The following is a 12069-nucleotide window of genomic DNA, read 5'->3' as shown; positions in this document are numbered from 1 at the left end:
TATTTGCTGGTAAGCGAGGGGTCCTCAGCTCAAGATATTGGAGGTGGTGGATTAATATGATCCTGTAATAGTAGAAGTTGTGCATGTCACTTGAGTTATCATTTGTTTGTCCTCAATCAGAGGAGTTTTGTTTTGGACCATATCAGACAAATGTAATGTAAAATCCTGGTGTTGCACAATAGCAATCACACCTGTCAACATATTTCATGGCTACTTAAGGAATTGCAGATGGACAATAGCGTTCTAGTTTTCCCGACATTACATTACTTCTGTAAAATTTAAAGGAAATCACATCCTCAATCTAGCGTCAACATAAATTTATTCCATGGTCAATTAGACGGTAACACAAATTAAAACATGAATAGTAGTATTGTAAATACATGCATGCTTAACACATGGTGTTTGGTCTTTTTTTGAACAAGTGGTGTCGAGGGAGGCAGAGCGGCTGCTCTTGGAGCAAACTAACATTGGGTAAGATGGCCAAACAAGATTTTGCTATGGATTTGACGAGAGACCGAACCAGAGTTGTCGAAAATCAAAGCTCGTAAATTTTTGGCCGCATGCAAACCAAACACCACCAAATTGTAGTCAAAGTCACCAAATTTTGGCATACATACATACATACAAACATACAAGCATAGTCCTCAATCAATTAAAAAAAGAGGAGAAGGAAAAAGAGGATAAACAACTCCCCACAATCTCTCACCCAACGGAACGGAGCTTCTCTCAAAAAAAAAAAAAAAACGGAACGGAGCACAAAGCGGAGTCCGCTCGACCCGATCCCCACCCCAGCAGCAGCTCCGCTAGGTTCCCCACCACCACCACCAGCATGGACTCCGGCGGCGACTCGTCCGGCGGGGGCGCGGCGGCGGCGGCGGCCAAGTGGCGGACGGACGCGACGCGGGCCTTCCAGTACTACCTGGACCGCTCCACGCCGCACGCCACGGGCCGCTGGCTCGGCACGCTCGTCGTCGCCGCCGTCTACGCGCTCCGGGTCTTGTCCATCCACGGCTTCTACATCGTCAGCTACGGCCTCGGGATCTACCTCCTCAACCTCCTCATCGGCTTCCTCTCCCCCATGGTCGACCCGGAGCTCGACCCCTCCGCCGCCGCACACGACGGGCCCGCCCTCCCCACCCGCGGATCCGACGAGTTCAAGCCATTCATCAGGAGGCTCCCAGAGTTCAAGTTCTGGTATGTATGCTCCCGCCTCCATCACCCAGATCTACCTCGCCATCAGCCAGATCTAGATCTGCGCTCCACTTGTGTGATCTGCCTGCCCGCCTTAGTCCACCCCAGCTGAAATCTCCCTGTCAATCATGGCCGCCGCATTATTTTTATTTACTTATCTATTTATTTTTATACCCGCATTAGTCAACTACTTCCTCCGTTCCCAAATATAAGTCTTCTCTTTCTAGATATTTCAACAAGTGACTACATAAGGAGCAAAATGAGTGAATCTTCACTCTAAAATATGTCTACGTACATCCGTATGTTGTATTGCATTTGAAATGTCTAAAAAGACTTATATTTAGGAACGGAGGGAGTATATTGAATCTTTTGAATGAACAAATGACCATCTTTTTTACGCTTTTGCCAACCAACTGTAGCAGCAGCATTCGGCTAATCACACCAGGCAGGATATATCGAGTGCAAATGTAAGATCACAAATCTGTGCCATTTAAAGGTCATTCAGAAAGCATCCAACTCCACATATCTGGGCTTGAGTTGCTACCCTTTAAAGGTCAAAAATATGCCGGTTAATTAGTTTGTTCTTCTGCGCTGCCTTACTGCCTGTTCATGTATGGCCTACACACCTTGGCATGCGCTTGCACAGCATTCATGTAACTCTAGGCACACCAAAATACTAATAATTCTGTCAGAAAAACTTTCATCTATGGTCAATACGTTGACACCAGGGAATAAGGAGCCAGCCTACACCCCTGTGTTTGGTTCTCTGCTCCCTACTGCTATCGTCATATAAACCAGCTTGATAGTATACTCGTGATAAGCAGTCAAATCATGTCACTAATGTCACTGCCTCTGTAACTGCGGCATGGTTTTCGAGTCGATGAGTTGTTCTGGGGTAGCGACTCGGAAAAAGTCGCGACTCGAGTCGTTTGTCGACACTAAAGTTGAGTCAACATTTTTTTGTGACTCATCGACTAGTCGGCGACTCGAAAACCATGAACTGCGGCCGAGTTACCTGAATAAACCTCCGTACCATTCGGACAAATTGAACTGCATTTTTTTTTCATTAGAAGAAATAACGTCTATCTGCCTGAATTAATCAAAGTTAATGTAACTTATAGCAGTGTTTTTAGGAACTTAGAATGATTCTTCGAGCTTTTCATTTATGCATTGTTGAGTTTACATGTTCTATGACGATGGAATTTGAGCATGTCTATTGTGATCCCATAGAACCACCATTAGCTGCAACCTTTCTTAGAGAGAACATCAGAAACTGCTTTTACTAGCAAGCATATTTAGGTACCGCATGCAGTCGTCTCTATGTTCGTAATGCTTCTTATGTTTGCTCTGTTTCAGATGTGTGGCACATTACATTGTTCCTCTATACACGATATGTCCATGATATTTGTTTGCCCGTGGTTCAGGTACGCAATCACAAAGGCTTTTGTTATAGCTTTTGTGATGACATTCTTCTCCGTGTTCGACGTACCTGTGTTCTGGCCTATACTGCTCTGCTACTGGATTGTACTCTTTGTGCTGACGATGAAGCGCCAGATTCTGCACATGGTCAAGTACAAATATGTGCCCTTCAACATCGGGAAGCAGGTTAGTCGGCCTCTGCTTGCCGCTCTGTTTTGTTGTCCACTGGTCGATCTCGCTCTTTATCCTTTACCGTTTCATTCATCATCATATAATGTCTGTTCCGGTTGCGGTGCCAGAAATACGGCAGGAAGAAGGGTGGCGCGAGCAGCAGCTCGTCAAAAGACTGATCCCCGGCGGCGCACCCTGGTGTGCAAGGGAACAATGGAAGGGCGGGCGGAAGATACAGTCGAACGACAAGGCTTATTCGATGTGCTACATAGTACCAACAAGTGTAATACTTCATTCATGATATCTAGAGAGAGCTAGGAGGGACATTCGCTGCTTATGTTTCTGACATGGGTTCACGGTTTAATTCGATATATTCGTGTTACTTGTGTCACTGTCAGTCATTGTATAGCGTGATCGATTCTTTGTTGTTGGGGAGACCGTCTCGGCTCTGGTTGCTCCAAATGTTATTGCAGCAAAAATAAGTAGGTGGTGCCGTGAAATCCCAGATCCAACTCTGCTGTTTATATGGCGCCTGAACTATACTTTGCTTGGAGAAAACATGTGCCCTGAATGTTGCTGGAAAATGTAATTAGTAGCTCAACCGAAGGTCTCTTTTGGTTTTGCGAATCAATCATACATGATTGTATGACACAGGCCCAGTCACGCAACCATATGGGCCTTCATAGTTGACGCGAGAGCTATATCTTGCTCGTCTTGCTCCTGTGGTTTTTCTGGAAGCCCGTTTTGCACTGGTTTTAGAAGCTTCTGTGCGGTTTTCTTTTTTCTGTACCGATTTAATTAGTTCTTTCATTTTTTATTTCTTTTGGTTTTACTTTATGTTTGTTATTAGCCTTTTATGTTTCAAATACATGCAAACTTTTTCAAATATATGTTGGATGTTGAACATTTCTGGTATGCAAGTTCAACATTTTTCAAATACTCCCTCCGTCCTCAAATAAGCGACTCAACTAAAAACATGATGAACATTGTTTTTAAACATGCAAAACATTTGTAAGTGCTTGCATATTTTAATGTCGCGAAACATTTTCTTGAATGGTCCGAAACATGTTATTAAATAAAGAGAACATTTTTTCACATTGTATAAATAATTAAAAAATTATCACAAATATTTTTCGAAACATGTAAATATTTTTTTAAATCTCACAAACTTTTCTTGGAATTGTACAAATCATTTTTTTGTACATCCTATAAATATTTGTCATAAAATGCCATGAACATATTTTTGAAAGTTGTGCATTTTTTTGTAAATGTTACATATATTTTTTCCATTTAAATACGATGATTTTTTTTAATATTATATAAATATTTTTACAAAATGTCAAGAACATTTTTTGAAACGCATGAACTATTCTCTAAAATGTCACATACTTTTGAAAAAAAATATCAGGATCATTTTTTGAATGGTATGAACATTTTTTAAATGTACGATGAATGATTTTAAGAATATAAGTAAATTAATTTTTGGATAGTTAGAATATTTCGAAAATATAAACAGAAGTAAAAAAAAATGATCGTACATATGCTTGTAGTTGACGCGAGAGCTATATCTCGTTATTTGGCAGACGGTAGCTAGTGGGCCGGACCATGTGATTCTTGTTGTTTCTGTAGGAGCGGTTTTGGAAAGCTTCTATGTATTGGTTCGCACTGATTATTGAAGCGTGAAGGTGTGCATTGTGCAAACGGGGCGAGCATGTGGACTCTAAGAGCATCTCCAGCAGTTCGGGCCTCAGGACGCCCAAAAAACGCCGCCTGGAGCGAACCGGCGAGTTTTTCGGCTTGGGGGCGAGTTCGTTCCCAGTCCCCGACCCCCAGGACGACCCCAAAAAAGACCAAACTCGGCATAAACTCGTCGATTTTTATTCGAATTTGTACAAAACAACTAAACGAAACCCCCTAGCCTACGCCACGCCTCGCCGCCGTCCGCCTTCTACATGTCGAGACGCCTGTAAAAGTCGGTGTAGTCCCTGCTATCGTCGTCGTCATCGTCGCCGTCCTGCGGACCGCCGGAGCCGCCGTCCCTACTGCAGCCCTGGCCTGGGTCGCCGACGCGAGGCGGGCGGGACGGTCCGGCCTCATCGTCGTCGTTGAGGACGATGACGTCGTCCTCCTCGCGGCCGATGTGGCGAGCCTTGAGCTCCTCGTAGGCGCGGCGTTGGCGCGCCACCTGCTCGCGGACGTAGTCGTCCCGTGCCCACTTCATGGCCGTCTCGTCGGCGGCGGCCATCTCGACGTGCTCCGGCTTCACCGGGAGCAGCTCCGGCTTCACCGGGAGCAGCTCCGGCTCCGGCTCGGTCCTAGGCCGGACGAGGCGGAGGGAACGAGGGCCGCCGCCCCCGCGAATGGTGAGGGCGCCGCTCCGGGTGCGGCGCCCTAGCGGCGACTCCTGCGCCGTCTCCTGTGGCTCCGGCTTGACGGGATGGGCCACCGGCGAGCTGCCTGAGGAGGAGGAGGTCCCCGCGTCCATCCGCCGCGGCGTCCACGAGCTGCCACGGCGGCGAAAGAAGGACGGGGGCGCCGGGTACTCGAGACGCGGCGTGTTGCCCGTCTCGATGTAGTCGAGGACGGCCTCGAGGGTGCAGCCGGGCACGCCCCACCACTCGCGCCGCCTGTCGGCGTTGTGCCGGCCGCGCGGGATGACGCCATTGAAGGACTCGATGAGATCGGCGTGGCGGCGCTCGAAATACATCGTCCACAGGTTATGGCTGTCGAGGGCGTAGTTTGGCCGGTTCCGGTGCTCCTCCGACAACGAGGAGCAGATGCGGGCGATCTCCGACCGCCGCTCCGCCCCGGTGGGCAGGGGTGGCACCGGGACGCCGCCGGCGCTCAACCGCCACGCCCTCGGCACCCGCATGTCTGGTGGCGCCGGGTAGTTGGCCTCGAACAGCCGGCGCGCCTCGTCCTCATGGAGGTGGCGACGGCCGAAGCCATTCTTCGCCGCGGAATCGCCGGGGTACCTCTCTGCCATGTTCGTCGGCGGGGGAAGAGAGGTTCTGCGCAGGGGGAGGGGAGGGCGAGGTGGCTGTTGTGGCGTTCACCGGCGTGGGGAGGCGGCTTTTATAGCCGAAGCTTGGGCGACGAGGCGCGCATGCCGAGCGACGCGTGGCGGGGTGGACGCGACAGTTCACTGCGGCGCATTAATGGGAAGCCTGACTGGTGTGGCATCGCGGCATCAATGGAGGCGACGGCGCGGCAGCGCGGCAACCTTGGCATTGATTCCCGCGAGAACCGAGGCGATAAGGACGACGAAGCGGCGTGTCACTGACTAGGCGGGCCCATCCCAGTTCGCGCCCAAAACGGTCCGTCCGGCGTCCCCAGACGCCCCCCAACACGCCGGGTTCGCCTTGGGTCCGCCGGCGCCAGTTTTGGCCCAAACCGGCGAAAAACGGGATCCTGGTGGCGCGACTGGGCCAAAATTTCGGCGCCGGCCACAAAAAAGTGGCCTGGGGGCCTGTTGGGGCGCGGCTGGAGATGCTCTAAGGCAATATGTCTTCTGAAGAATGAACTTACTTTGCAATTTTTTTACTATAAACTATAGGGACCCCCCCAAAAAAAACATTTAGAAATTTATTGCTAGCAAAAAGAGTAAAATGTACATGAATAAAACCTCAAGGAGGCAAGAAAGAAATCCATCTTAGCAACTCATCTCTAAAAGTTGGCTTGATTCTATGCTGAATGAGAGAGATATCATGAATGAAGGCACACCTCCATTTATTGAAGCTTGGCCTTTCATGCCTAAGAGCAACTCTAGCAGACCCCGCATCGCGCCGGCCCGCAAAACGCGTTTGCAGTTCGCGCAAAATGGCCTTTGCGGGCCGGCGCAGACGGCCACAGATGCAGAACCCCCAAACGGACCCGCATAAAAGTATATTCGTGAAATATGCTTTTTTAGGGTCGGCTTTGCGGGGTCTGCTCTTTGCGCCGCTGCATCCCGCATCTCATCGGCCCGCAAATATCAAATCCAACATATTAAAACAAACGTAAGCAAAACTAAATTATTCAAATAAAACATAATACGATAATCATCCACATTACAAATAATTATTCAAATCATCATAGCAAACTTAAATAATAGAATACAAAACTTCTCATGAATACAAAAATCAGTCACTGTCCAGCCCTTTGCCAATGGTGCTCAATGAGATCCTCCTGAAGTTGAAAGTGTGTATTTACATTTTCAATCTCCTTGTATGTCTGAAGAAAAGCTCTAATGCGGTTAGGATCTCTAGCTGGTTTGACACGGCTACCCACATTATCGTAGAAGAATTCCAAGTTCATTCCTCTCTCATCTTTAAGAATCATATTGTGCAGGATAACACAACATGTCATGATATTTTTTGAGGTTTTCTTTCCTGTCCAGCAGCAACCTTTGTGAAGGAAGTGCATTTTTGGTTTGTCCAAATGCTACCAAAATTTTACAGCATGAAGACAACACTAAATGAGCACTCTTCACTGTTTTGGGGTCCCGAAGTGATTTCCACGATTGACGAACCCCGGGGTGCGTTTACGTGTCGGTCATCAACACCCGCAGTTTTGGCCGATTCTGGCCTGTTTCATGGACAATTACTGACTGTTTTGGTGTCCCAGACTTATTTCCACGATTGATGAACTCCGGGGCGCGTTTACGTGTCGGTCATAAATACTCGCAGTTTTGGCCGATTCTGGCCAGTTTCGTGTACTACTCACTGTTTTGGGGTCCCGGAGTGATTTCCACGATTGACGAACCTCGAGGTGCGTTTACGTGTCGGTCATCAACACCCGCAGTTTTGGCCGATTCTGGCCTGTTTCGTGGATTATTACTCATTGTTTTGGTGTCCCGGACTGATTTCCACGATTGACGAACCCAGGGGTGCATTTACGTGTCGGTCATAAACACTCGCTGTTTTGGCCGATTCTGGCCGGTTTCATGGACAACTCACTGTTTTTGGGTCCCAGAGTGATTTCCACGATTTGACGAATCCCGGGGTGCGTTTACGTGTCGGTCATCAATGTTGGGGAACGTAGTAATTTCAAAAAATTTCCTACGCACACGCAAGATCATGGTGATGCATAGCAACGAGAGGGGAGAGTGTTGTCTACGTACCCTCGTAGACCGACAGCGGAAGCGTTATCACAACGCGGTTGATGTAGTCGTACGTCTTCACGATCCGACCGATCAAGTACCGAACGTACGGCACCTCCGAGTTCTACACACGTTCAGCTCGATGACGTCCCTCGAACTCCGATCCAGCCGAGTGTTGAGGGAGAGTTTCGTCAGCACGACAGCGTGGTGACGATGATGATGTTCCACCAACGCAGGGCTTCGCCTAAGCTCCGCGACGGTATTATCGAGGTGTAATCTGGTGGAGGGGGGCACCGCACACGGCTAAAATATCGTATATCAAGTGTGTCCATGGGGTGCCCCCTGCCCCCGTATATAAAGGAGCAAGGGAGGAGGAGGCCGGCCCTAGGAGGGGGCGCACCAAGTGTGGAGTCCTACTAGGACTCCCTAGTCCTAGTAGGATTCCACCTCCCATATGGAATAGGAAAAGAGGAAGGGAAAAAGAGAAGGAAGGAAGGGGGTGCCCCCCTTCCCTAGTCCAATTCGGACTAGACCAAGGGGAGGGGTGCGGCCACCCTTGAGGCCCTTTTCCTTCTTTCCCGTATGGCCCAATAAGGCCCAATACGTATTTCCGTAACTCTCAGGTACTCCGAAAAATACCCGAATCACTCGGAACCTTTCCGAAGTCCGAATATAGTCGTCCAATATATCGATTTTTACGTCTCGACCATTTCGAGACTCCTCGTCATATCCCCGATCTCATCCGGGACTCCAAACTCTTTCGGTACATCAAAACTCAATAAAACTGTCATCGTAACGTTAAGCGTGCGGACCCTACGGGTTCGAGAACTATGTAGACATGACCGAGACACGTCTCCGGTCAATAACCAATAGCGGGACCTGGATGCCCATATTGGCTCCCAGATATTCTACGAAGATCTTTATCGGTCAGACCGCATAACAACATACGTTGTTCCCTTTGTCGCCGGTATGTTACTTGCCCGAGATTTGATCGTCGGTATCTCGATACCTAGTTCAATCTCGTTACCGGCAAGTCTCTTTACTCGTTCCGTAACACATCATCCCGCAACTAACTCATTAGTCACAATGCTTGCAAGGCTTATAGTGATGTGCATTACCGAGTGGGCCCAGAGATACCTCTCCGACAATTGGAGTGACAAATCCTAATCTCGAAATACGCCAACCCAACAAGTACCTTTGGAGACACCTGTAGAGCACCTTTATAATCACCCATTTACGTCGTGACGTTTGGTAGCACACAAAGTGTTCCTCCGGTAAACGGGAGTTGCATAATCTCATAGTCATAGGAACATGTATAAGTCATGAAGAAAGCAATAGCAACATACTAAACGATCGGGTGCTAAGCTAACGGAATGGGTCAAGGCAATCACGTCATTCTCCTAATGAGGTGATCCCATTAATCAAATGACAACTCATGTCTATGGCTAGGAAACATAACCATCTTTGATTAACGAGCTAGTCAAGTAGAGGCATACTAGTGACACTCTGTTTGTCTATGTATTCACACATGTAATTGTTGGGGAACGTAGCAGAAATTCAAAATTTTCTACGCATCACCAAGATCAATCTATGGAGTTTACTAGCAACGAGAGGGAAGGAGTGCATCTACATACCCTTGTAGATCGCGAGCGGAAGCGTTCAAGAGAACGGGGTTGATGGAGTCGTACTCCTCGTGATCCAAATCACCGATGATCCTAGCGCCGAACGGACGGCACCTCCGCGTTCAACACACGTACGGAGCAGCAACGTCTCCTCCTTCTTGATCCAGCAAGGGGGGAGGAGAGGTTGATGGAGATCCAGCAGCACGACAGCGTGGTGGTGGAAGTAGCGAGATTCCAACAGGGCTTCGCCAAGCGCTGCGGGAGGAGGGAGATGTGTCACGGGAGGGAGAGGGAGGCGCCAGGGCTTAGGTATTGCTGCCCTCCCTTCCCCCCACTATATATAGGGCCAAGGGAGAGGGGGGGGGGGCGCAGCCTTGGCCCTTCCTCCAAGGAAGGGTGCGGCCAGGGAGGAGTCCTTCCCCCCCAAGGCACCTCGGAGGTGCCTTCCCCCTTTAGGACTCTCCCTTTTCCTTATCTCTTGGCGCATGGGCCAAGGCGCACCCCCTACAGCCCATGTGGCCCCCCTTGGTGGACCCTCGGACCCCTTTCGGCACTCCCGGTACAATACCGATAAAGTGCGAAACTTTTCCGGCGACCAAAATAAGACTTCCCATATATAAATCTTTACCTCCGGACCATTCCGGAACTCCTCGTGACGTCCGGGATCACATCCGGGACTCCGAACAACTTTCGGGTTACCGCATACTAATATCTCTATAACCCTAGCGTCACCGAACCTTAAGTGTGTAGACCCTACGGGTTCGGGAGACATGCAGACATGACCGAGACGACTCTCCGGTCAATAACCAACAGCGGGATCTGGATACCCATGTTGGCTCCCACATGCTCCTCGATGATCTCATCGGATGAACCATGATGTCGAGGATTCAATCAACCCCGTACCCAATTCCCTTTGTCAATCGGTATGGTACTTGCCCGAGATTCGATCGTCCGTATCCCGATACCTTGTTCAATCTCGTTACCGGCAAATCTCTTTACTCGTTCCGTAACTCACATCATCCCGTGATCAACTCCTTGGTCACATTGTGCACATTATGATGATGTCCTACCGAGTGGGCCCAGAGATACCTCTCCGTTTACACGGAGTGACAAATCCTAGTCTCGATTCGTGCCAACCCAACAGACACTTTCGGAGATACCTGTAGTGCACCTTTATAGCCACCCAGTTACGTTGTGACGTTTGGTACACCCAAAGCATTCCTACGGTATCCGGGAGTTGCACGATCTCATGGTCTAAGGAACTGATACTTGACATTAGAAAAGCTCTGAGCAAACGAACTACATGATCTTGTGCTAGGCTTAGGATTGGGTCTCGTCCATCACATCATTCTCCTAATGATGTGATCCCGTTATCAACGACATCCAATGTCCATGGTCAGGAAACCGTAACCATCTATTGATCAACGAGCTAGTCAACTAGAGGCTTACTAGGGACATGGTGTTGTCTATGTATCCACACATGTATCTGAGTTTCCTATCAATACAATTCTAGCATGGATAATAAACGATTATCATGAACAAGGAAATATAATAATAACCAATTTATTATTGCCTCTAGGGCATATTTCCAACAGTAATATGTTTCCGGTTAATACAATTCTAGCATGATATAATAAACATTTATCATGATATAAGGAAATAAATAATACTTTATTATTGCCTCTAGGGCATATTTCCTTTAGTCTCCCACTTGCACTAGAGTCAATAATCTAGTTCACATCGCCATGTGATTTAACATCAATAATTCACATCACCATGTGATTAACACCCATAGTTCACATTGTCATGTGACCAACACCCAAAGGGTTTACTAGAGTCAATAATCTAGTTCACATCGCTATGTGATTAACACCCAAAGAGTACTAAGGTGTGATTATGTTTTGATTGTGAGATAATTTTAGTCAACGGGTCTGTCACATTCAGATCCGTAAGTATTTTGCAAATTTCTATGTCTACAATGCTCTGCACGGAGCTACTCTAGCTAATTGCTCCCACTTTCAATATGTATCTAGACCGAGACTTAGAGTCATCTAGATTAGTGTCAAAACTTGCATCGACGTAACCCTTTACGACGAACCATTTGTCACTTCCATAATCGAGAAACATATCCTTATTCCACTAAGGATAATTTTGACTGCTGTCCAGTGATCTACTCCTAGATCACTATTGTACTCCCTTGCCAAAATCAGTGTAGGGTATACAATAGATCTGGTACACAGCATGGCATACTTTATAGAACCTATGGCCAAGGCATAGGGAATGACTTTCATTCTCTTTCTATCTTCTGCCGTGGTCGGGCTTTGAGTCTTACTCAATTTCACACCATGTAACACAGGCAAGAAACTCTTTTATTTGACTGTTCTATTTTGAACTACTTCAAAATCTTGTTAAGGTATGTACTCATTGAAAAAACTTATCAAGTGTCTTGATCTATCTTTATAGATCTTGATGCTCAATATGTAAGCAGCTTCACCGAGGTCTTTCTTTAAAAAACTCTTTTCAAACACTCCTTTATGCTTTGCAGAATAATTCTACATTATTTCCGATCAACAATATGTCATTCAC

General features: G+C 47.7%; 1 protein-coding gene across 1 annotated transcript; it reads left to right on the top strand.

Annotated features, from left to right (window-relative positions):
• The first annotated feature begins 724 nt into the window (after positions 1 to 724).
• On the top strand, positions 725 to 3178 carry LOC123172499 (protein RER1B). The gene is made up of 3 exons (XM_044589462.1): positions 725 to 1194; positions 2616 to 2796; positions 2910 to 3178. Exons 1-3 carry the CDS (start codon positions 830 to 832, stop codon positions 2958 to 2960), a joined length of 597 nt encoding a protein of 198 aa, XP_044445397.1. The 5' UTR covers positions 725 to 829; the 3' UTR covers positions 2961 to 3178.
• The last annotated feature ends 8891 nt before the right edge of the window (positions 3179 to 12069 follow it).

Source organism: Triticum aestivum, unplaced genomic scaffold, assembly GCF_018294505.1.
Source record: "Triticum aestivum cultivar Chinese Spring unplaced genomic scaffold, IWGSC CS RefSeq v2.1 scaffold43, whole genome shotgun sequence".
In the NCBI taxonomy this organism is placed as follows: domain Eukaryota; kingdom Viridiplantae; phylum Streptophyta; class Magnoliopsida; order Poales; family Poaceae; genus Triticum; species Triticum aestivum.
Note: the sequence above shows the minus strand (reverse complement) of the source record. Positions and strands in the feature narration are given on the sequence as shown.